Source organism: Pelophylax lessonae, assembly GCF_965119305.1.
Source record: "Pelophylax lessonae genome assembly, chromosome: 1".
NCBI lineage: Eukaryota > Metazoa > Chordata > Amphibia > Anura > Ranidae > Pelophylax > Pelophylax lessonae.
Window position 1 is genome coordinate 795,492,067 of NC_138768.1, and position 26,743 is coordinate 795,518,809.

Here is a 26,743-nt window from a genome sequence, read left to right on the forward strand (position 1 = left end):
GGGGTCTTTAAAGCGGAGTTCCACCCTGGGACATTTTTTTTTAATAAAAATACCCCCGGGACAGTCAGGGCTAGTGCATTCCACAATGGATAGCCTCTGATCTGTCCCGGGTTGCACTTACATGCAAGAAGAAATACTTACCTTGAAAATGTATTGTCCAGCGCTGCCATCTCAGGTGTGGGCAGCTTGAAGCCAGCGCGATCCTCTTCTGTGTCCTCTTCCATCTTCTTCGGTCCCACGATGCACTGCACCGGCCCCGCCGTCACTTCCGGTGCGGCAGCATCATCCCTGCACAGCTTCTGGGCATGCCCAGAAGCTGTTTAGCAAGGTATGATGGCACCTGCAGCGGAACTGACGTTGGGGCCCGTGCAGGCGCATTGATTCCTGGGAGCGATGACGTTCAGCTCCCAGGAATTATTGCAAAGCCAGAAAGTGACGAATCGCCGTGGCCGCCGAGGGGAGGAAGAGGAAGTAAGGTGAGTATATTTTCTTCTAAACCAGGCAAGTAAAAAAAAAATAAAAAATTGCCATTATCCATTTGTTTTTCAGGTGACCCGGAGCGAGAAGATGGAGGTAAGTTTAATTTTAGGGTGGAACTCCGCTTTAACAAGCTTGATACTGGTAAGTGTAGATGGGGCTCCTTAGGTATGTCCTACTCTACTATTCTCCAATGCTTGGTATAGAAAGACAAAAAAGATCCCAAACAGTGCAGTATGTTCCAAAATGTATTCAAAATATTCAAAAAGATGTGCACTTACAATAATTCAGAAGTCCACAGACTCATCGGTATTAGTATAAAGTACTCCCAGAGGCAGGTTGGACCGCAATGGCACAATACAGTAAAATCACCATACAGAGAAGCGGCGTGCGTTCCAGCACATGTCCGCTTGCATTCCAACAGCCCGGAAGTGACGTTAAAGTTGCTGCAAAGCCCGGAATCACGTTGACGTGTTTCGCCCCTCCCAGTGGGTGTTCTCATAGACCTAGGTTTAGATCCTGTTTGTATTTTTTTGCTTTTGAAATTCGTTTTTTCATATACTTTTTCTTGTCACTGGGACTATATATTCATGAGAATAAGTCATATACACGGATTGCTAATTTTACTTTATAATTATTAACATATGTATAAGGAGATGCACTGTCTTTAGCGCTGTATTTTAGTTATTTGAAACATTGCCACTAAGTCCCGGTTCATACTGGGGCAACTTGTCAGATGACTTAGCCGCCTGACAAGTCGCGCTCCATTCAGTGCAATGGAACCGTTCTAATCGGAGCAACTCATGTCGCTCCGACTTAGAAAAAGGTTCCTGCACTACTTTGGGGGCGACTTGCATGGACTTCTATTAGAGAAGTCATTTGCAAGCCACGCTGAAGTCGCGCTGCACGGGGTGACTTTGAAGCCGTCCCAGTGTGAACCCAGCCTAAGGCCAACATCCCTGTGTAATCTTTTCATTGTTGCAGATTACACTTAAATTTGATAGTTACTATTTATGCGTTTCATTAACACATGTGCGTTAATGTAGCATTAGTAAAACTGACCCTTTTTTAATGCAGTGCACTACAATATTTCATGGGTTTTGCCCTCTACTTTAATTGTGGGTGGGGATGGCAATATAGATGTATGTTACCATGCATTGCAGAAATGTGTGTTTGTGGTATGCTACTGCAACACTGAAATCTAAAGGGGCCCTAAACATGATTGCATAAGCAAACAGTAAGAGTTCAAATGATAATGCTGGATAAATAGCTGCTGCAAATGGAGATTTGCATTCATATGTGGCTAATAAATTATAAGTTGGTGATTTCAAGCAGTAATACAATTTTTAAACATTTATTGTGCCTTGTTTAAAATTTTCAATGCACTTTCTATGGTGTTTTTTTATTTCCTTTATAAGTATACTATATGTATGGAGCAGCAGAGAACAAGCCACCAGGAGCTCAGTACAATGATATCAGACGCACACACACACACACACACCAACCATTCATGCAATCTGTCTTCCAACCTTTTAACATTTTCCAATTCAATAGAACATTTTGCGTAACAGAAAACCTGCAAGGGAAAAAATAGGTGTTATCTGTGGTGAGGAGGTGTCTTTCTGATATAGCTATGAATTCCAAATTTGAGTGAAATTGGACAGGTGTGCTTTGGCTTCATATATTTGTTTGAATTTTAATAAGTCTGCATCAATCAGGTGCAAACAGAAGGGAATGAAGGGTAGGTTGGAATCCTTTCATTGCAGTAAGATTATCTTATAAGCAAAGAAGCAAATTAGGTGGAAGAATGTCCTGACTACAGAAGTAACAAAAAGTCCTTTATGCTGTTCTTAGAATTACTTCTGCGATATAAGGCACACAAAAAATGTGTGTCATGTGTAAATCAGACCAATATGTCATTATTTTAGGAAAGGGGTCCACAAACTTTCTAAACGTAGGCCAGATCACTGATCTATAGACTTTAGGGGGGGGTCAGACTGTGGTCAGTGGGAGTGAAAAATGTTCCAGCCTCAGTGGTCAACGGGAATAAACACTGACAATAGCTCATTGGCCAGTGTGAGTAAAAGATGACCCAGCACCTGAAGTAAGCAGGAGGAATGGTGTCCAATAATTGAAGTAAGTGAGAGTAAAGCCTCGTACACACGCGTCGAAAATCGGCAGGGAATTTTCGTCCGACGACCGATCTGCCAATTTTCTGCTTGTTAGTATGATGCTTCCGACAACCGACTCCGACTTTTCGACCAAAAAAAATCTGGTGTGCAGGCTATAAAATTTTTGCCCGCTGTCAAAACACGCCCGATTTTCGTGCAGTCAGTAAAGATTTTGACAGGGAAAAATCTAATGAGCAAGTCTGGGCATGCTCAGAGAAGAAAGAACACAAAGAAAGCAAACCAACACATGACATCACTTCTGAAGTAGAATTTTGTCGGGCGAGAAAATTTGTGTGCAGTCTAGAGCACATTCCAACCAACAAAACACCACTCTGGACAAAAGACGGATGATCGGTCGGCCGATAATCGTTGCGTGTGTACTAGGCTTAAGGCTGGCCATACATGTTCAATTTTTGTTGTACAATTTTCTGATAGATTTACCACAAACCACATAATGTGAGGTCAAACCTAAACAACATTTTCATTTGTATCCAATAAGGCAGGCCTTTGTACTACATACTTGAAGGTAAATTTCAAGAAAATTGGACAGAAAATTGGATCATGTATGGCCAGCCTAACAGTGCCATAGCGTTTGTGTCCTCTAAAGAAATTGTGCCCCATTGTTGGGCTCCCTAGCAGGAAAGGCAGCTCACTGTTGGTCTTAGTAGGAAGAATTGTCCATTATTATTTGTTGCAATGGGAGAAATTGTACCCCGTAGTTTGTCCCAGTGGGAGGAATTAAAGGCAAGCGAAAGGTTTTATTCAGCCAATGGGCCCTGGTATGGAGGCCACAGCCTTAGGACATGTCCAGAAAAGTAGAATATCGTGTCAGTCTTGACCTCGTGGGCATTTAGCATGAAGGTAGACATCTTCCATTGACTGTCTGGGTGTAATATATTGATCCTCTAAATAATTCCCACAACAATCGATCCCCATATATGTTTTTCACATTTTGTAATCAAAAGAACATGTACAAATAAAGTTACACCACAGCCAGGATAAATATAATATTTGTTTCTGAGACTGTAATCAAGTAAATCCAATCATCTTGGCCTTTCAGTCATTCATTTGTTCATATTAGAATAACAATCATTTTTTTTTTTTTTTTTTTACAGAAGAGAAACCTTACATCAGTTATAGTAAATATGTACATATATTGTCCATTGTAAGTTGATTATACAATATAAACACATTCCTCATTTCCTCAAACAAAAGCTGACACATTGTATATTGTGTGCAGTATGGCTGAGTTGGTGCACATGCGATTGTGCTTCACACAGGTATTTACAGCAGAAGGTTAGAAAAGAAAACTCAAACATACACTTCCGTATGTACTGTTTCTGACATACAAGAAATAGATATATAAAAAGAGTTTTGCTTGTTGCGCCTGAAAGCAGCAGCTGTTTTCCCAAAGACAAACTATAAAACATGCATAATTGTCCGCTGACAGAAGTTTATACATTATTTAAAAGGAAAATCTGTAAAATAAACTGTATTTCTCAGTTACTTTTCTGCCACAGGACACCGGGATAGTTCAATGTAAACATTATTTTTTTTCGACGGTCCTCTGTGTACTTCAAAAGCACAAATTTAAAATCATAAATAAATAAACCTGCATAGAGATTGTGAACTTTAAAGACCAGTCCTCCCAAAAACTAATATTTCAGTTATGAGTGGATAGTAGCGGGTCGAACAATCTACTGGCTTCTTAATTCTGCTCTGAAATCGGTAAACTCCCTGCTGAGGTTCCTGGCTCTGCTTTTACTTTGCCAGCTTTTTTTTTAACACAGTTTTTGTAAAAAATTGCAACTGAAAAAACTACATTGATGTCAATACATCTAACAGTATGTCAATAAAACCCAATGAAAGAAAAAAAAAAAAAAAGGCACTGCAAGAGTTTCCACCTACCTGACGATAACTAATAACGTCAAGTTTACCATGGTGGAAAAAAAACATGAAAAGTCAATGGTATGACCAGTTAAACATTCATTCAACATCATTATTGCAATAATGCCATGATGTACTTAAATACCAGTTCAAAGAAAAACAAGCAGAATACTGAGTACAACGAGACAGGTTATGGTGAGGTGGGCCAAAAAGACCTAAAAAGCGCTCATGTGAACCACTGTAAACCACTAGAACAGTGCGTCCTCTTCTTGTGACATCAGTAAAATTGTGGATTTGCCATCACTTTTTGCCCTGATGGCAAGGGTTACCAGGTCAAAAAAGTGAGATTGAAGAAACCCTGGAAAAAGTTTTTGAAAAAACAAAATTTTAATAAAATAAAATGCCCCGCATGAACACGTACATGTGTACACGTGCGAAAATGTTGATAATGCCACACATATTAGGTATTTCTGCACACGCTGGAGTGAAAGCAAGAATTCTAGGGCCATCATTCACAATTAACTGTAAATTGATGACCGGTAAAAGCATCATGGCCAGTGGCCATGGCCAGTTTTGGGTACCATAGTTTTTTTCTTTTTTGCAGTTTCCTGGGTGCATGCAAGTTTATAGCGTGACATATTTGGTGTCTATTTACTCGACGCAACCTCCCCTTTTATATTTCACAAGCAACTGAGTATTATATTGTGTCTTGTGCACTAAAATGAATTTGAGTATACAGTATATTATATATAATTAATACATATTTGATAATAAGGCGAAGCACAAATATCATGTGACTTAGAGAATTGCACTACCATAATTTTATTTCTACAGGGTCTCTGCCTGCAAAGAATTATCAAATATTTAGGTGGATTTAAGTTTTCTTCTTCGTTTAAAGAAAAAAAAAGAAGAATAAAAGGTGTTGGCAGCAAAAGAGTTATTACAGTTTCTATAAAAGGAAATACTTATACAGACAGAAGATATGGAGGCTGCTGCTTTCTCACCTCTCTTTGAAAAAACATTTGTGAGCAATGGCAAACTGCATTTTTCTCAGGGAAAACCTTCACCGATTTGAGCCTAGCACACAGCTGCAGGGATCTTACCCTGAGTTCCCAAGTTGTACAAGAAGCCAGAGATTCAACCCGAAAGCATCTACACAAAACTGATGTTAAATTTTGGTGACCTGGCCTTGTAAGTATCGGTTCCCCCATAACTGGTTCCCCCCTCCATTGAGCAGCCATTTTGTATCGTGCTATGCACTCAATACCTCACAGAAAGGAATACTGTTGTAGACTATGCAACACAGTCTTCAAAGAACTAAAAAGTTATCAGGTATAAAATGTTATATCTGAGCAAAATAGAACTGCAGCTTTAAGAAAAAATATCTTCTATTCGATTAATAAAAAGCATGCAAAAGCCTATTGCTGTACATTTCACAATAATGCCGAGACACAATTTTTTTTGTTTATTATTTTTGATGCAGCATTGTTTCTCAACACTCCGTCATATTTAATTGCTAATTTTGTTGGACCTTGGTTGATAGGTTTCCCCACCCAGCAGCAGAATCCTTTCCTCAAGGAAAAGCTGAGCACAGCAACTGCTTTCTACCACCTTGCCATCTCAAAATTGACCAAATGGATGAGTGTGACTTAAAGTGTTGATAGTAGGTTACCTTGAAATGTTAGGTTAAAAAGTGCTATGAGTTTGGCCAGCATAAGAATCATCAGCAAGTTTTGGATAGTTCCAAATGGAGGGCTTGCTGCTCAAGGCCCAGGGGGCAAGCAGGGTTGAGCGTTCTATATATTAGCAACACTGCATCAATGTATAGATAGTGGCACAGGACTATAGGAAAGAGCGCAGAGGAGACATTATTTTAGGAAGACAATTAGTCGCTTATATGTTTTGTCCTACAAGACAGATAAGTGAATTTTCAGTTCCGGTTTCATAATCATAACTCATGAGAAGGAATGTGGAGGTTATAACCATATTGGATCAGCAAGGACCCATGGACACCTATGCATTGTGGGGCACCACATTGCTAAATATGGTGCATCTCTGTTTTGTTTTTTTGTCCATTCTGGTGTTGGTAACCCATTAAAACGTATGGGCTTTCTTAGCACAATACATGTCAAAACACACCAGAACAGAAAGTTGTGAATGGGCTCCAAGAAATTATAATGCCTTCAGAAAGCTATGTAGGTGTTATACAGAGTCCAATACACTATTGACAATGTATGACACTGGAAACATAAGCTGGGTGGAATTTCATTTGATTTTGGAACATTTCATTTTTCAAATATTTAATGGGATCGTTTTCGATCGTAGTGGGAAAATAAAATCAGGCAAGATGGAAAATGTTAAAATTCTAACAGGGAATTTGGTTTTACATTCACCAGATTCCATTCATTCCAAAATCAAATGTTAAAAGCAAACAAAGTTTTGAAGTACTTTTGAAAGACATTTATCAAGTGTTTGACGATGACATTATCAAATGCACCAATTGGATTTTTTTGTATGAATGTTCAAACAAAAATCTACAAGTTTATGGCCAGCACCTCTTTGTTTGCCATCATTAATAAACACCACAATAGCTCAATTAGTATTATCCCCCATATCAAGACTTAGTCAAAAGACTCTACACCAAGGGTCCAATATTTATGGGATTGAGCCAGTGACTGTCCTGGATCAGGTTTGGATAGACTTATGTACTCCCTTATTAGATTGCCCTTTGAAAACACATCTTTTTGAAAGCAACAGAGTTCTACAGCTGGGTGGATAAGTGATTTAAGAGCAGTTTACCTGAAGTGACTAAGTATGCAGTTCTGAAATGCTAGTACATTCTGCTGTTCTTTTTCGTTGCCGTCACAATGGAAAACTATTTTAGTCACACACCAGAAATTATATTTTTGGAGTGACAGTCACAGATAAATTTAATTTGCAGACTTTTGTTGAGAAACATTGCAGTTTGTATGCACTGATCAGTTATTTAATGCAACAATTAATTTAAAATGATACCTATGTATGTGGCTATGCACAATGCCATCAGTGGAAATATCTATACATGCACTGATGGACTTGAGGATGTGTACTTTGTGGTAAGCCGTTCTTGGAAAAATAAAGCATTATACTATCTGTATGTTGAAGACTATGAGAAACATGACACATTCCTGATAGACTATGATTCATGCATGTTGTGTTATCTAGGTACAGATCCTTAATGATCTGATAAATCTGAAGTTATTAATAAGTCTTTAATCTACAGAATATTTCTCCTCAAACTGCTTAAACGAGGGTTGCCGGGAAAGTGTTAAAGTCCTCTTATGTTGGTTGGCTGTTCAGTGATTTATAGCCCTCAGTTCTTCCATGGAGGATCCAAGAGCTCTGTGAAGTCTAAAGCCCCGTACACACGTACCGATTGTTGGCCGACCGATCGGCCGTCTTTTGTCCAGTGTTGTTGTGTTGCTTGAAATGTGCTCTAGACTGCACACAAATTTTGTCGGCCAACAACAACCAACTGCAGAAGTGATGTCATGTTCTGGTCTATTTTTCGTGTGTTTTTTCTTCTCTGAGCATGCCCAGTCTTGCTCAACTGATTTTTGTCGGCCGAAATCTGTACTGACTGAGGAACAATCGGCCGTTCTGCTGACGGCCAACAAAAATTTTATAGCATGCACACCAGATTTTGTTCGGCCGAAAAGTCGCAGCAGGTTGTCGGAATCATCATACTAACAAGCCGATAATTGGCCGATCGGGCGGCGGCCGAAAATTCACAGCCAACAATCGGTACGTTTGTACGGGGCTTAAGCCTCTATCTAATATCAGCAAACACAAGTTCATTAGATCTACCTCCTTTAGATATACCTAACCATATGTAGTGCAAGGGCCTATTTGATTTGATACACATTGAATGGACTGTTGTTGTCTTCATGTTAAATAGTTAAGGTAAATCTCAACAAGATTGTACATTCAGATTGTATAATGTATAGTCAGGTTTTTGAAATTAGACTTTTTGTTGGAGGAGGTGCTACCACAGCGAACTGAATAGGGTGCTATGGCAGCATTTCCGCTAACAAGCAATCCAATGCAACAAGGCTGGTTTTAGATTACGGCTCAAACAAAGAGCTGTAAATCACATCACCTCCATAAATACTATGAGTTTAATTTTCTCCTGGAAAGCCTCTTGAAGGCCAACTCAACCAAAAACTGTTTTTTTCTTGGGTAGCTGCTGATAGCTTCTTACATCTCTCAGAGACTCCAGTTACAAAATTACCCCACCAGCATTCCTAGTGGTGCCCAGTTTTAGTGAGTGTTACATATCAAAATATTGGAGTCACAGTCCATAAATGGATTCTTCACGGTGTACAAATAACTAGGGAGAACATCTTTAATAAACAGACACAATTGTTCTAGTTATTAGAGAGGAGGACAAAAAAGACAGACTACTGCAAAAAAATAAACTACCAAAGGTATCTTTGAGAGTTTGTAGAAGCCGGTGGTCCAAAAAACATTTGCCCACTCAAAGATGAAATCACAGTTTTGTGTGGAGTTGGTCTGATTGATAGTCTACTTTGTAGAAGTTTCCTAATTTTTCAAAAAAGGGAAAAAAACATTTCCATAAAACTACTTTGAATATCATGACCCCAAAGAAGATGTAGTGGTTTATGGTTAATGTTTTTGAATTTGCTGTAATAGGCTGCATTTAAATATATCTGAATACAGTTCTTGCTACCAATAACAACAAATAATTTGTCTGTTTTGGTGCTCCAAGATCTGATTCCACAGCCCTTCCTCTCACCCCAAGATAGGCAGCACTCTTCCCTATATATTGCATACAGCAGAGAAAAAACGCATTGATGAAGATCCCGCATCATCACATCATTTCCTTGATGTATACTGAAGGAAGAAGCTGCCAAAGAGAAAGAAAACAAGAAATATGCCACATGTCTCTTGATGGTGATACATGGGACAACATTTTGACATTGCCCGAGCAACAGATCAGTGCTGCATCATGAACTGTTCTTTCTTCAGACAGCTTCATACATAAGGACCAAAGTTAGTACATGCACACACAGTGATTGTTCATTTATTCTCACTGTCAGTGTGAAGCTACTGGAAATCTTCAGTCTGTATCCTGGAGTAATAACAATTGTAATGGGCCTTGTGTATGAAAGGTGCAATATGGAATGTCTATGTAACTTTTTAGTTATATTTTTATCCTGATTGACTGGAATTTGCAATGCAGGCACTTTCCTTTCCTATAGTTTTATACATGAGACACAATGTAGTGCGTATTTTATGTATGGGGAATGGAACTATATGAAATCTGGCCTAGTCCAGCTTGAAAGCAAGAATGCGGCAGCTTCTTTTTTAAACTATATACCTCCTCCTTGAATGGTAAATACTGAGACAGGAAGGATGACCTTCATGGAACTTAATCCCCAACCGTGACAAATATTATATATATTCAATGTAGTATGAAAAGCAGCCTGCAGCCTATAGGCAGTGGGAATCCCAGACATTACCATTTAAAATCAGTGGTATAGTTAAACAAGAAGATGAGGAAGAAAGAGATATATAATAGAAGATCTTAGTATAATGTACTTTAATCACAAAAGTGCAACAGTGATTTGTTTATCATGGAAGATGTGTGACTGCAGAAGCTGATCAGGCAGATGTATGTGAAGCGATATGGGTGCTGTCCAGGGGCCCCTGATCATTTTATGCCAGCTATAGAGATGGTAATGGTCTTGATTGTGATTGGGCTCTGTCAATACTCTGAAATCCTGGGCAATTCATCGGCTATAGCTACAGCTCACAATGTAGTGTGGCTCTCTGAAGCACACGGCATCAGAAAATCATGTCTGTACATGAGCAGGCTGATAACTTTTGGTAAGCATCATGTGTCTGCACTGGTTATTATTTAGTGTCTGGAGGGTTCTCCATTCCAACTGACACTATAGGAGGCACTGGAGTGGCTGCAACCATTGCTCTTAAATCATAGGACATAACCTGAGACCCCTTTCTGCTATATGACCAGTGACCTCTATGATCTGCTATGATCTTTTCTACTATTGTTTGCAGCCACAGACCTGAACCCCTATGTTCCACTATGATCCATGTCACTATGGCCTGGGAGACTATGGTTGTCTATGAACTGGGACCCCGATGGTGTGCCATGATCTATGCCAATATGGTTTCCTATGACCTAGGACCCCTATGGTGTGCTTTGATCTATGCCATTATGGGTTACTATTGTCTGTGAGATATGATTTTCTTTGACCTTCACCCACATGATCTGCTAAAAGGAGAATGTCTAGAGGCCTCGATACATTCAATGTCATTTCAAAAGGCCTTTTTTTATGTCTCAAATAAGAACTGTCTGCAGTGCCTGAGATCTACCTGTCAGATTTACACTTGGTCTTAAAAAATAACAGTTGGAGAATATATTTCAGCATGACTGGTGGCTACGGTGCAAGACAGACAGTTGTTCTCCAAGACATAAGGCTAAATGTGTCAAAACAGAAACAATGTCTCAGAGGGGATTTGCTGCCATAGCAGCTAATCAGATCAATCTTCTTCCTGTGCAATATTGTAAATGAAAGAAGATTCTGATTGGTGACTATAGGCAACAAAAAACTGTCAGAAATAGCTGATGGCTTCTGCCAGTCTAACAGATAAAGCCCAGTATAATGTGGGAAGCCTTGTCACGAATATAGGACAGGGTAAGCCTACCAATGTACGTAATTAATGTATGGATTTTCCTAATGGGCATACGATGACATCACTGTAGTACTAAATACTCCAGTCTACAGAAATCCCTGGGCCAAATATGTTATGTTACTGTTCTAAGCATGATGACAATCTTGTGCCTTGAAGTGAATAATGTTAGCATTGGTGGCATGTCATTGAAGCACAGGCCCAGGATGCAATATGACTAGATAACACCAACCAGATCTCGGAGCCCTTCTCTCTTACATGGTTAACCCATTTTATGGTGAGCCATGTCTTCAAGTGGACATATTATCTCATGGTCTCTTCATTTGTCCGGTGTTGGAAGCTATGGCACGCCAATAATTGGGGTAGATTTAGCAAAATCTTAGCTCCTAGATCTGCTTCCCCTACAAAATACATGAAAGTTATTGAAGTCCATTAATTTTGGTGAGCCTCAGGGACCCAGGAGTCCCTTTTGCACCTGTTGTAGATATGCTGCTGGACAGCAGTATTCTTGCAGCATGCCACAGAACTCTAAGTGGCATTTTACAGAAACAAAACATAATCAATCAATTTATTCAGGTAAAACTAAAACAAAACAAAAAAAAAAAGCCTCTCTGCTGCCTGAACGTCTTTGGCGATTATATGTATAGACAAATTTCTCAAAGCAGTCCCATCAAATAATTTTCCCCTGCACAAGTTATAGGCCTTAAAGGATAAAAAAAAAAAAACTTCCATAATCAATAAACCAGAAGACAATTTCATCTCTTTTACCTGTACAATGCAATTAAAAACAGAATAATTCCACCACAAAGAAGACTTTTCAATAGAGGTCATCATTGTGAGTCGCCTGGAAAGGCTGGCTGAGGAATTATGGGAAATTGGAAATCCTAGTGCATATCCGAGTTCACTTTATCCTGAAATATGTACAGATTGTTTGTCGCTGCTATGGCAATGATGTTCTCGGTTGGGTGCCAGGCCGTGTGTAAGATCTTCTTAGTGAAGTCCAAACTGTCCACGCTGATGTCATCTTTCCTTCTCTTACCACCAACGCAAACTCTGCGCGGTTTAAGGACGGCTCGGGGCTTGCTGCTTTCCCGGGAGGCTTCCAGGGTTACATCCCGCTTTGTGTTCCGGTCAAACATCCTAAAGAAGTTGTTATATGCCCCAGTCATGATTACACTAAGGAAATAAACACATTCTTTAAAATGAAGCAGCCATCCATACCAATCCTTATCAATGTTTAAAACAAGACTACAACTATTTACCACAGAAATTGAAAAATCACAGTTTCTCATACATATTATTCTGATATATTTTACAGACATTTTAAAATTCTATTTTCCCTGAGTCAGCTCTCTAGATGTGACCCTGCTGTTTTTTTCTTGAACAGGAAGGGATATTGCTTAAATAGGAAGCACGTGTGTTATCCATCTGCTTGAGTATTTCTTCCTCCATGCTAATATGCTATAAGTGTGCATGTATATCCAACAATCAGTAGTGATCTGCTGAAGCTTTGGTAACCATTTGTACACTGCTCAAAAAAATTATAGGAACACTTTTTAATCAGAGTATAGCATCAAGTCAAGTAAACTCCTGGGATATTGATCTGGTCAGTTAAGTAGCAAAGAGGATTGGTAATCAGGTTCAGCTGCTTTGGTGTTAATTAAATTAACAAAAGGTGCACTAGATGGGCAACAATGAGACAACCTCCAAAACAGGAATGGTTTTACAGGTGGAGGCCAATGACATTTTTTTCCCCTACTCATCTTTTCTGTTTTTTTACTAGTTTTGCATTTGGCTAGAGTCAGTGTCACTACTGGTAGCTACTGGACCCTATAGAGGTTGCACAAGCAGTCCAACTTCTCCAGGATAGCAGATTAATACGTGCCATTACCAGAAGTCTCAAGAGCATGGATGAGATTCCAGGAGACAGTTACTCTAGGAGAGCTGGACAGGGCCGTAAAAGATCCTTAACCCATCAGCAGACTATCGGTATCTGCTCCTTTGTAGAGGAAGGAACAGGATGAGCACTGCCAGAGCCCTACAAAATGACCTCCAGCAACTGGTGTGAATGTCTCTAACAAAAAAAATCAGAAACAGACTTCATGAGGGGTGGCCTGAGGGCTTGAAGTCCTTTAGTGGGTCCTGTGCTCACTGCCCGGCACCATGGAGCTCGATGGCATTCGCCATTGACCATCAGAATTGGCAGGTCTGGCCACCGGAACCCTGTGCTTTTTATAAATGAGAGCAGGTTGAACCTGAGCACATGTGACAGACATTAAAGGGTCTGGAGAAGCCATGGAGATCATTATGCTGCCTATAACATCATTCAGCATGACCAGTTTGGTGGTGGGTCAGTGATGGTCCAGGAAGGCATATCCATGGAGGTATACACAGACCTCTACAGGCTAGACAATGGCACCCTGACTGCTATTAGGTATCAGGATGAAATTATTGGACCCATTGTCAGACCCTACCACTGGTGCAGTGGGTCCTGGGTTCCTCCTGGTGCACGACAATGCCTGGCCTCATTTGGCGAGTGTATGCAGCCAGTTCCTGGAGGGTTAAGGAATTGATACCACCTAATGGCCCTGATGCTTTTCTGGCCTAAATCCAATAGAACACCTCTGGGACATTATGTTTCAGTCCATCCAACGCTGCCAGGTTGCAACTTATTCTGTTCAAGAGCTCAGTGATGTCCTGGTCCAGATCTGGGAGGAAATACCCCAGGACACCATCCGTCATCTCATTAGGAGCATGCCCTTATGTTGTAAGGCATGCATACAAGCACGTGGAGGCCATACAAATTATTGAGTTCCATTTTGAATTACTGAGATTAAATTTCAGCAAAATGGACTAGCCTGCTGCATAATTTTTTCACTTTGTCGGGGTGTCTTTGAATTTAGCCCTCTGTAGGTTGATAATTTTAATTTCCATCAAATGATGTGGCATCCTTTAGTTCCTAACACATTACCCAGTCCATATTAGTATAGGATATCCATCATCAGATTTTTCCCCATTGAGATCTGATGTGTTTTTAAAGTGTTTTCCATTATTTTTTTGACCAGTGTATATTTCAGTCCTCACACATGTCTATAGATTTTGGTAGAAGTTAATAACAACACTCTAATATTGTTTATCACAGTTATGCCCCTTCTATCACAGGCATACAAATGGGTGCTTGGTGCAAATTTCTAAAACTCTCAAAAGCACTCCATGATATCTGAAGCAAAGGTGTAGTGAGCCAAAAGGATCAACATGCAAGCAACCATATAACACTGAATGCAAATTGCAGCATCGGTGGACCCCTTCAATATGCATAGCTCCCAATTGTCCCTCATTTGGAGGGACAGTCCCTCTTTTGGGACCAAGTCTGTCCTCCTTAGTTCTCACTCTTTTTTGGCCTGGTGTATAGACTTATATTAAAAATGTACTATTTATCAAAAATAAGGAAATCAACTCAACCTCCAAATTAATGTAATTGTTATTATGAAATGCAATATAAAGGAAAAGTGGTAGGGAAATCTGTTTGAACAATATTTTTTTGCATATCAATTTTTCATGGTCCAGGTTATTGGGGGCATGATAAGTGTGTGGCTTTTTTTCTACATATTTCCAGCTACATTGTGTCCCTCTTTCCCACCTCAGAAAGTTGGAAGATATGCCAATACACTCTTCTTCATATGGGGGCTAATCTGACACCCCACACTAAAGAATAATGAATACCCCATGAAGCCAAAGCCCCATTCCACAGACGTGTCTTGGCATCCAAAGATGGCGCAAGGGATTTCATAGGCAGAGGGTGAATTGAAATCATGTCTACATAGATTTCCTTAGTTCAATGAAATGTTAGGGGTCAGAAATCACAGTGATGGTAATGGCAGTTGTAGCACCTGCATCAGCATCCAATAAATCTCACTGCCAATGCACCAGAAATAATAAGATACGTTGTTGATGAGTGTTGTAATATTTAATAGATGAACCTAGTTACAGTCAGATAGAGCACAAACCCTACTTATACTCTGAGGTTAGGACTTTCCTTTGACTGTAAAGACTCTTTCTCTCTGTAATCTTCACAATGTATGCATTCCAAAGGAATTGAAACTGCCACAGTTCTGGATAATTCCCTCTGATATTCTTAGTTCTGCTTTGTGCATTTCTTATTAAATAATTCAAACTGGCATTAAATAGTCACATGCAGTTTAGTGTAATAATGCTTTTCATAACAATTAATGGTGAAGTGTTACCTGTCCGAGCCATTCCAGGCACATTCAAACTTATCGAAAATGCAGTCGTTTTCATACAGGGAACATAGTTTACTCCTAAGATAATCGTGAACCTGTGGGAAAACATTTATATTGTTGAATATTTACTTGCATGCCTTCAGTATCCTCATATATCATTTGTCTGACAGGGACAATGCTTTCCAAAGCTTTTAGGGTTGAGTAGGACACAGTTACCACTCATCCAAGTGGTTTCCTCAGTTCTAAAAAGTGTCAGAAACATACTGTCGCTTTAATATCACATGGACTAGTCAGTGACCCTAATTGAAAGTTTAAGATTAGAAAAATGTATTTTCACATCTTTTCCCACTTCTGGTCATGTTCTTGGACAATCAGCATCTGCTTTTGACATATTATGAGATACCATGAGGACACCGTCAGTTTGCCCATTCAGGGCACAGTGATAGTGTCTGCTGATTGCCCTCCCACCCAGCAAGATATACTCAATACCCATGCACACAGCTTTGCATGCAATGGATACATGTAATTTATTTTATTGATAATTGAATGCCTCAAAATATATGTCATACACAAAGCTTTAATAAAGTAAACAATCTTAACAAAAAACTTACTACAAAACTTAAATACAATCTTCTTGTGCTTCTGCTACTCTCTGCCTCACTCTCCCCTCCATTCCCAAAGGTATGCAGTAACCAAGGGAATCAGAGCACTCATAGCTAGCTCTATCAAATGAGGGTAGGCTTGTGTCAACACGCAGGAGAGTTCTCCAAGACTTATATATTTTTATCTGGCCCTCACGGACCTCCTAGAACTCATAGACTCCAGGTTAAGAATCCCTTATCTAATGGTATTGGGGGTACATATAACCTCCCCTGTGTGACAGTGATGGTGCCTGAGACGTCAATCATTACACCCAAATGTGCTTATGTTAGAAGTGGTATTGACATCCACCTGGGTAATCTCTGACACCACCTGACCCCCAGAGTGGTATCCTGCATTCTCATCCTCCTGAATCTGTAAGTATACCTATCTGGGAGGGGGGTGACTATCAGGAGGCCCTGCCGCTTTGCCCTCAATGAGCAATGTAGCAACGTCTCTTTAAGAATGCTAGTTCTTTGGCTGCCAGTCTGATGCTTTGATTTTAAAGCTTTCTACATCACTGACAGAGAAAAAGTATAGCGATAAGTTATTGTGTTCTTGCTTTTGACACTCATTAAAAGGATGCTTTCTAAGTCAATGACCAAGCAAATCCAATATCAGGAGGCCAGCACATACAATTATATGTGCATTTAACATACTGTATTTTATGCATGATGTTTATCTGAAAAATCCTCCCTTGTGTATACATCCAAAAGGTCTAAGACTGCAGCTGGGCACCGCCATCTTGAATGTGATGTAGGCAGGCCCAGCGGACTCATTCAAGTGACACTCCATAGTACTCCCCTGCACACCTTCCTCAGCAGTTACCTTAAAAGGTTATGTAGGAAAGTGAGAGGATGTGCGGAAAAGCTGGGCCAGCACAGACAGTAATTAAACACTTCCAGAAAAGGAGAGGGCTATGAAATGCAAGAAGAGAGAAGGAACTCTGGTTGTGCTAGTGAGTCGACTCTTCCTAGAGTATTTAGCTTTCCTGGTAAGTTCAAAAGCAGCTTGCGAGTGAATAAAAGCTGTTTATGGATAGGCAAAACTTTTTTTGTGCTTTTACCTGCAATTGTTTAAGGTGATGACAGTGTCTCTTTAAGAATACCTTCATGATATACTTTTATGAATAATCTACTAAAGAGTCAGTGACACCAGCAAAAGGGTATCTTACATGTTTGTGTGTGAGCGCCACAATGTTACTAGGCTATTACTGGTACTAATATATTGATATAATTTCTGCAGCAAGCATTGAAATATTTTATTACATCTGAGATGGTGTTCCCACAAGTTGGCTCCTTTACCTGGTATGTCTCAATAGGTTTGGTCTCCATGTTCAGGTCCCAAACTTTAACCGTGAGGTAATCGCGTGTGAGCATGTAACGGCCACTGTGACTGAATTTGACATCCGAAACTGATGAGATGATCTCAGAAAAAAATGACCTGTTGCTGGGATCCTCTGGCTCTTCATAAACTGCAAATAAAGACAGAAAAAAAAAAACATACTGCAGTAACAGACCCAGATTAATTCAGGAAGGCAGAGCAAAGTGGTGTAGCAGAGAGCAATGAAGAAGATTGCAGCAATTAATCCCTACTATAAAACATTGAAGTCTGATGGGCTGAGTTAATGCAGTTTGCACACCTGTCCTTGCGCTCCACAGTAGTATAATAAATATGTGTCCTAGGCATCCTCTGCTTTTTGTGAGGTACTAGCTGGAAGGATTGTAGACATTGTATACATGTCACCTAGGTTTCTTACCTACACATGCTGAGGGGCTCCGGGGTTTATGTCCATTATGAAAAAAAAAAATACTTCATGTTTTCCCTAAATCCTAAAGCGGACCTTCAGTCATGTGTGTCGGTGCTCAGGCTATCCCGTCCAACATAAATCCATAGAAATAAAAAGCCAGCACACGATTGCTCCTTCTTATGAAATTTTATTTTGCACTGAAGCAGTTACAACATCTTGGAAATGCTAATGCATTTCGGCCTAAGCCTTCCTTACTATGCTATAAGGAAGGCTTAGGCTGAACCGTGTTAGCATCTCCAAGATGTTGTAACTGCTTCAGTGCAAAATAAAATTTCATAAGAAGGAGCGATCGTGTACCGGCTTTTGATTTCTAAAGTTCCTCTTTAATAAGTTCTGTTCAGGATCCTGGAGCCAGGAGGCTTTTTACATCTTTGGGTGGGAAAAAGCCCTTGGTACAAGTCTAAACTGTGCATGAGCCTTTTTACATGAGAGATGACCAATACTCTCCCTTTTTCTACTATGTGATCCTACTGTTGGCTGAAAATAGTGCTGACACTAGTTCTGGTGAGCTGGTAGTCGCCAAGGAATTCCCTTAACTTGCAGGTATTTCTTTTCACTTCCTGTTTGGCTATGAGACAGGAGGTAAAGGGAAATCTCTACAAAAAAAAAGTTTTGCCTATAGTTTTGGTTTGCAGTATATACTAATTGAATAAAATCTGGTTTAAATCCCACTAGGGACAATATCTGCATGTAGCTTGTAAGTTATCCATGTGTGCTCTGGTTTCTCTTTTGGCTTCTACCCATATTGACCCCACTGTTTATTTGTATAGCTCTTGTCAAATTATTAGACTGTAAGCTCCTTGGCAACAGGCACTCATTTTGACCATACTATAAGACTTAATTTCTGCAGAATTTGAGGATATTGTAATATGCACTAGGGTTTAATATACCAAATGCTCTTTTTTATAGTCTCTTTGATCATTGAATTACTACATTGTACATTTTTGCTTAAAAATAAATGCAATAAAAAATAGCTTCTTTCAAGATTTGTTTAACTACCTGTAAACATTCACTATTATTATGTTTCTGAAGTGTTTTGACTATCTTAAAATAGTTATTCAATTCTGGAAACTGTACTGCGTCATGGGACCGAAGGAATTAGCTGCATCCTGTGATATTTTTGATATTGGAACCACCCAGCTACGCAACCTGTATCTAAGAATTAAAGGGATGGAACAGTTGGTGTGACTGGAGGAACTAATGCATAATTATGGTTATTTTAGAAGGTAAAGAGACACAAAGGACATATGAAGTTACAGGCACATGCTTTAGAACCACCCTGGGAACATTTAATTTACATTTTTTATCCAGTGTCTTCACTCTGGAGTCTCACTCACCCCAATTCAGTAAAACAAATGAGAAATCCAAGTTGAACAAAAAATAAATCTCAATTATTCCCCATAACGAAAAAGGAAAAAAAAGTTCAATATAGGGTGGCTGGGCCCTGCTGACCCAGCCAGCCATTTACAGCTGTTTTTTTTCTTTCTTTTGTTCGCCCACCTCTTGAGGATTGACCACAAGTTGTCAATGGGATTAAGGTCTGGGGAGTTTCCTGGACATGGACCCAAAAGTTTGATTTTTTGTTCCCCTGGCCACTTAGTTATCATTTTTGTTTTATGGCAGGGTGCTCCATCATGCTGGAAAAGGCATTGTTCATCACCAAACTGTTCTTGGATGGTTGGGAGAAGTTGCTCTTGGAGGATGTTTTTGTACCATTCTTTATTCATGGCTGTGTTCTTATGCAAAATTCTGAGTGAGCCCCCTCCCTTGGCTAAGAAGCAACCCCACAAATTAATGGTCTCAGGATGCTTTACTGTTGACATGACACATAACTGATGGAAGCGCTCACCTTTTCTTCTCCGGAAAAGGTTTTTTTCCAGATGCCCCAGAAAATCAGAAAGGGAATTTATCAGAGAAAATGACTTTACCCCAGTCCTCAGCAGTCCAATCCCTGTACCTTTTGCAGAATATCAGTCTGTCCCTGATGCTTTTCCTGGAGAGAAGTGGCTTCTTTGCTGCCCTTTTGGACACCAGGTCATCCTCCAAAAGTCTAGCCTCACTTTGTGTGCAGATGCACTCACACCTACCTGCTGCCATTCCTGAGCAAGCTCTGCACTGGTGGTGCCCAGATCCCACAGCTAAATCAACTGAAGGAAAAGGTCCTGGCACTTGCTTGGCTTTCTTGGACACCTAAAGCTTTCTTCAATGGAAATTTTTTTTTTATGGGATTAGGTTAATTTTCATGGCAAAGAGGGACTTTGCAGATAATCACAATTCATCTAATCACTCTTCATAACATTCTGGAGTATATGCAAATTGCCATAATAAAAACTAAGGCAGCAGGCTTTGTGAAAATTACAATTTGTGTCATTCTCAAAACTTTTGGCCACGGCTGTACAGTTGCCTTGGTTGCATTGCAGTTTTATCAGCTCCCATAGAGATACTATAAGATTAGTGGCTCCCTCATCCTATGGACTTCTGTTCAGTATGGATATGTTCTTTGGTTGTCAATTACCTTGTTATATGTAACAGTATGACCCAGCTTTCTGAGCTAATATATTTTCAGAGATAATCATATTAAAATATTATGTCTTTAACATGGCATACGATTGACATACAGTACGTCCCTGCAGCCATCAGCAGAGTGCAATGAATAATCACCTCTCTTACCTCTCTCTGCTGTCTCCTCTGCTGCCGTCTGCTCATTTAGACATGTACGCTGTGCTGTTTATAGACTGCTGTGGGCGAACCCTCACTAGCACAGGATGCTTCATATTACTGTGACTTTTGCATATATTATCTTTATTTTAGGTCTCTGCTACCTGCAGTATTATGGAGCTCTTACATTGTGACCATGCTTCAATAGGTATGTGCACCCTAAAGCTTAAACACACACGTGTGTTTGTGTGTGTACATATACAGGTGCATCTCAAAAAAATTAGAATATCATCAAATGTTAATTTATTTCAATAATTCAATTAAAAAAGTGAAACTCATACATTTTATCTAGATGCATTACACACAGAGTGATATATATTTAAGCATTTCTTTATTTTAATTGTAATGATTATGGCTTACAGCTAATGAAAACCCAAAATTCAGTATCTTAGAAAATTAGAATATTACATAAGACCAATAAAAAAGGATTTTTAATACAGAAATGTTGGCTTACTGAAAGGTATGTCCATTGACTGTGGAAACGACACACTGGACCTCATGCAACTTGGATTCTGTGCCTCTCCACTCTTCCTACAGACCTTGATTTCTAAATGAAATGCCACATTTTCCACAGTCCTTGATGATTTGGGGAGCCATGTCATCTGCCGATGTTGGTCCACTGTGTTTTATCAAGTCCAGTGTCAGATCAGCCCTCTAGGAAATTCTAGAGCACTTCATGCTTCCCTCTGCTGACCAGCTTATGGAGATGCTGATTCCATTTTCCAGCAGGACTTGGCACCTGCCCACACTGCCAAAAGTACCAATACCTGGTTTAATGATCATGGTATCACTGTGCTTAATTAGCCAGCAAACTCGCCTGACCTGACCTTGTCAAGAGGAAGATGAGAGACACCAGACCCAACAATGCAGACGAGCTGAAGGCCGATATCAAAGAAACCTGGGCTTCCATAACACCTCAGCCCTGCCACAAGCTGATCGCCTCCATCCCACGCAGCATTGATGCAGTAATTCATGCAACAGGAGCCCTGACCAAGTATTGAATGCATACTATACTGTACATTGACATATATTTTTCAGTAAGCCAACATTTCTGTAATAAAAATCCTTTTTTTTTAATTTTTTTTATTGGTCGTATGTAATATTCACATTTTCTGAGACTGAATTGTGGGTTTTCCCTAGCTGTAAACCATAATAATCCAAATTAAAAGAAAGAAATTATTGAAATGTATTACTCTGTGTGTAATACATCTATATAAAATATATGATTTTCCCTTTTTGAAATCAATTACTGAAGTAAATTAACTTTTTGATGATATTCTAATTTTATGAGATGCACCTGTATATGGCCCTGACACAGATCTTCCTGCCGGCACAGTGAAAGAAAAATGGTAAGCACTTGTGTCATGGTCGAGCCAGTGAGAGGGAGATCTTTCCCATCTTCCCGCTGGCACACAGAGTGATAATGTTCATAGACATGGGGTGATTAGGCACATCCAAGACACCCTACGCACGCCTATGACTCTGGGATAAATAAATATGTGCTGAGATTTTCATCCTGGCATGAAAAATGTGGAGGCTGCTATTGCTGTCCTATACTTCTGAAAATGCTAGTTGCCTGGATGTCACGCTGATCCAAAGGCTTCCATACTTTAAAGCGCAATGCCAAGCTCCATAATATCACTGGATCAATGGCATTATAAACCTTACTATTTGCACCTTGTGTTGTTCACTTGCATAAGATGTGCATGGATCATTTAATTTTACGGTGTCATTTGTCCATCTGTATGCACAGCCTACAGTACAGTAAATCTTCACGTTCTGGTGTCAGAAGTTTCTGTTTGTATTCAAACATGAGGCATGCCATATGGCTCTGCACAAGGAAATGCATGACTTTTGTCTGTAGTCTAAGAACTGACACTTTCAGCGAGGAAGCTACATATCCCACAATCCTTGTGTCTCCAAAGGCTGGTATATACAGACCAAAAATTGTCAGGTTCAACAGGAACTGGCTGAAATTCACTTTGTGTGTATCGAGTATCGTACAGAAACAAGATAAATGATTTTAATTTAATTTCACTCTTTTTGCACGATTTTCAGAAACAAAAGAAATGAAAGACGCATAATCAGAAACAATAAACAGCAAAAAAAGCCTTAGAATTTTCGTTAATATTAAAATGTGTGATCACGCTGCCTCTAAATCAATGTAAAAATAAAAACTAGAAAATGATAAAAAAATTACTAAATAATACTAAGTGTTCCATATATATATATAAAGTGCCAGTGCAAATTAAATCCATAAACAAACATATAATGCAAAAAAAGCAAGGCAATAAATAATAAAGCTTCTTCTAATTTGTGAAATCAAAAAAGTCTCTATTGATAAGGATTGAAAATGTGCTTCATAGGGATGACACCATAGTGTAACGTCAATTTTCCACTCGTGATCCTTTCACCAGGTGAAGTGCAAGCTCACCTCCATTATAAGGGTCAACAAAGCATAAACGCAGATCAATCTGATGGCCAAAATTCTGGTGTTCAGAATGATGGAATTCCCTCTCCATGACGGATCCACATAGCTCATGCATAGGTCATAGGTAACAAACAGAAAAAACAGCCTCCAATAGTGCAGTACCTAGGTTTGTAAGGTTAGCACACTGCACAGAACCCACTTCATAAAATGCACTCACATTTATTAGGTGAAAAACAAGCATATAATAAAATCCAGGTTCTCACGTGATCCAGTGGAAACTACCGCCGCCAGGCTCAACCTCAAGGTTGGCCGCGCTGTGCAGAAGGAGAAGTAAACAATGTTGCACAACTAACGAAAAGGGGACACTTTTGAATATAGCCGACTGTGAAAAAACGAGCAGTGACTATCTCGGAGGTAATTTTATAAAAAGAAAAAAATTTAACAGGCGATTATCTGCTTTAATTACGTCTAGGGAGGTCTTTACTTCAATTTTTGTTTTGGTATCCATCTGTCAAATAAGTGCTATCTCAGTTCTATTAGATAATACAGTTACCACTGTACTTCCAGCTCGATGCCTGAAAACACTGCTGTACAATACATCCGTTAGATGGCACTAGTTTTGTATCTCCAACTCCCCCCTTCACTTTGACTAACAGAGGTAAACAACGAGGCAGCATTACAGAGATCTTCATATGAGTGTTCCCCATTATAACCTCATTTTTGGAGCGCTGCCTGGAACAACCAACACACTTGGATGACTCACAGACCATAAGCAACACAACTGAAGCAAGTGTTGGCATACTACATACACCTAAAAGGTCAGCATTAATTAGTAGTTTGTAAGAGACATTTTGTTCATATGAATGATTAGAATCTTTATTACAAGTACAATACCATACATCATTTAAAGAACTAGAAGTGCATGGTAGATCCGTGTGATCAGTGTCTTTACAGCGAGGAGAATGACAGGCAGCTTGTTTACACAAGCTGCCTGAAATTCTCCCTCTCCCCCGACGATCGCAGAGTGGCCGGCGGACATCGGGTCCGCTGTTCACACGCGCGGGGGGGTCCGTGACCGCGCGGGAGCGGGAGCGCGCCTCCGCGGGAGCGGGAGCGCGCCTACGCGGGCGCGCGCTCGCTCCCCAGACCCTCCCAGGCTAGTGACGTTAATTAACGTCACTCTGCCTGGCAGGGGCTGACCGCCGCAGTAAATCTACTTGCGGCGGTCGGTAAGCGGTTAAGGAGGCCTCCACCCACTTCATGCAGAAAACATAAGGCCATATGTAACATGTGTAATGCAATCAACGTTTTCAGGCATAAGTGCCCCACCGTGTGCGTTTACATTTGTACATGCATATATGTGGGGGTGGAGGGGGCCTGAACTTCCTGATGAAGTGAGAGGTGAGTCAGGAGGAAGTAGAGGAGACATTGCTGGAAGTGGCAGCAGAGGAGGTCTAAGGATGAGCGCCCTGTGATCCCTTTTCTGGAGCTGGATGCCTGGCTGAGTGTTACAAGCGCTATTGACCGTTGAGGTCAGGTTGTTCTGGTAAGCAGATTGACCTAGTGGTGGAGGATATTTTATTCAATGGTGGATCCCTTATCTACTCACGGAAATCATTTTTGTGTTTCACGTTTGAAGATCCAGACTTTTATTATATGTTGGACAATCACGGGTGATTGTCACTGACTTTGTACCACCCACACTAATTATTTACATTTTGTGAATGTCAATTTTACTTTTTTCACTATTAAGCGCAACTATTATTGTTATATGGGTTTTTACTACTATTAGTTTTCTCTTTTCCCAAGAGGGGAAAAATTTGACACCTCGGGCAATAAGAAGGTGTAGGGAGAATACAATCGCCACACCAAAGGTTTAGGAGTCCGAATATATTGATGTTGGGCTCCTAAATATTTTAAATGATGAGCCTTCATATTTACAAGGCTCCTATTACATCAGTACTTTCTTTTTTTTTTTTGGTTTTCTGAAGGGTTAATCCAATTTAGGAATAATTATCTACTTTATTCCAAAAGCATTCTTCAGCAGCTGATTGTGAGAAGCCTTGGCATCTTTGTTACCTTTGGACTTCTGTACTGAAATACTCTAAGGGTTCTTTCACATGGGCTTTCCGATCAGGTCCGCCAGTCAATTTTTCAGGTGCACCGGATCGGACCCTCCATCCACCCCTATGGAGCGACAGATTTCAGCGGTGACACCTACTGATATCTGATCTGATCCTGGTTGCCACATCCAGACAGATGGTAGCTCTATATTTCATCTGTCTGGAGGATTGGATGAGATGGGGTCGGATGAAAATGAACAGGTGGTCCGTTTTCATCCAATCTCCACATAGAAGAGAGTGGGACAGATCCAACTCTGCACAGTGAGCGGAGAGGGACCTGTCATCCGCCTGTTCAGCGGATCAATCCTTCGCTGAGCAAAGCTCAAAGCTGAGTCCGCCGAGGGGAATGCTCGTGTGAATGGACCCTTAATATACCTGAACTCCGTGCTTCTCAACTCCTGTTCTCAGGACACACTAACAGGCCAGGTTTGCAGGATAACTGAAATACATCACAGGTGAGATCATTTTCTGCTAAGTGATTGCAGCATTATAGTCTGCATCCCCCCAAGGTAATACTTAAAATCTGACCTGTTGGTTGGTCCTGAGGACAGTAGTTGAGAACCACTGGCCTAAACCATTGGTGTGTGGCATCTTCCATGAAAGACAGATCTAACTGATTGAATACAATGAAGGCCACTTTCACACTTGTGCGACTTGTCCCGCGATTTTGGACTGCAAAATCGCATGACAAGTCGTTTTCCATTATTTTCAATGAGCCCCATTCATATCAGTGCGTTTTGAAGTCACACCGACTTCAAAGTAGTTCCTGCACTACTTTGGTACAATTTTAATGTGTTTTGAGGTATATAGCCCTGAGCCATTGCTCAAAATCGCGTCAAAATCTCGGCAAAGTCGCGTCAAAATCGCGCCGCGATTCGCTGTAAAATCGCGTCGCATAAGTGTGAAAGGGGCCGAAATCTCCACTCCAGGTTTAGCTTAGCAGGATTTCTATATACACTGGCTGATATTAAGATGACCACTAGGGGGAGAAACAGTCTGTACAAATTCAAGTCTGTATCTGAAATACAATCATGAAAATGTGGAACAGGGAGATCGTAAAGGCCCCATTCACACTAGTGCGGCTTGTCCCGCGATTTTGGACTGCAAAATCGCATGACAAGTCATTTTCCATTATTTTCAATGAGCCCCATTCATATCAGTGCGTTTTGAAGTCGCACCGACTTCAAAGTAGTTCCTGCACTACTTTGCCATGATTTTAATGCGTTTTGAGGCATATAGCCTTGCCATTGCTTTCAAAATCGCGTCAAAATCGCGGCAAAGTCGCGCCGCGAAATCGCGGTAAAATTGCGTCGCATTAGTGTGAAAGGGGCCTAAATGTGAAAAAATATTTCATGTAAATATTACAGTGGTAACTCACTGCAAACATACCATAGTCTAGCTTTAAAGGAGAAGTACAGTCAAAGCTCGTTTGGCTGTACATCTCCTATGGATCACAGGAGTGCAGTTTCTTCTTCACTCCTGTGACCCGTTTTCAGCAGAAAGCAGGCTGAATTCTGCTCTCTGCTGAT

General features: G+C 40.2%; 1 protein-coding gene across 5 annotated transcripts in view; it reads right to left on the reverse strand.

Annotated features, from left to right (window-relative positions):
• Positions 1–10,726: 10,726 nt before the first annotated feature.
• Positions 10,727–26,743, reverse strand: part of PPP2R2C (protein phosphatase 2 regulatory subunit Bgamma) — a 248,097-nt gene continuing 232,080 nt past the window's right edge. For all 5 annotated transcript variants that reach the window (XM_082266616.1, XM_082266615.1, XM_082266617.1 and 2 more), the window contains 3 exons: positions 17,437–17,606; positions 15,497–15,588; positions 10,727–12,428 (listed from right to left, as the gene is read on the reverse strand). In XM_082266616.1, coding sequence (XP_082122742.1) covers positions 12,137–12,428; positions 15,497–15,588; positions 17,437–17,606 — 554 coding nt within the window. In that variant the 3' untranslated portion in view covers positions 10,727–12,136. The remainder of the gene's footprint in view (positions 12,429–15,496; positions 15,589–17,436; positions 17,607–26,743) is intronic.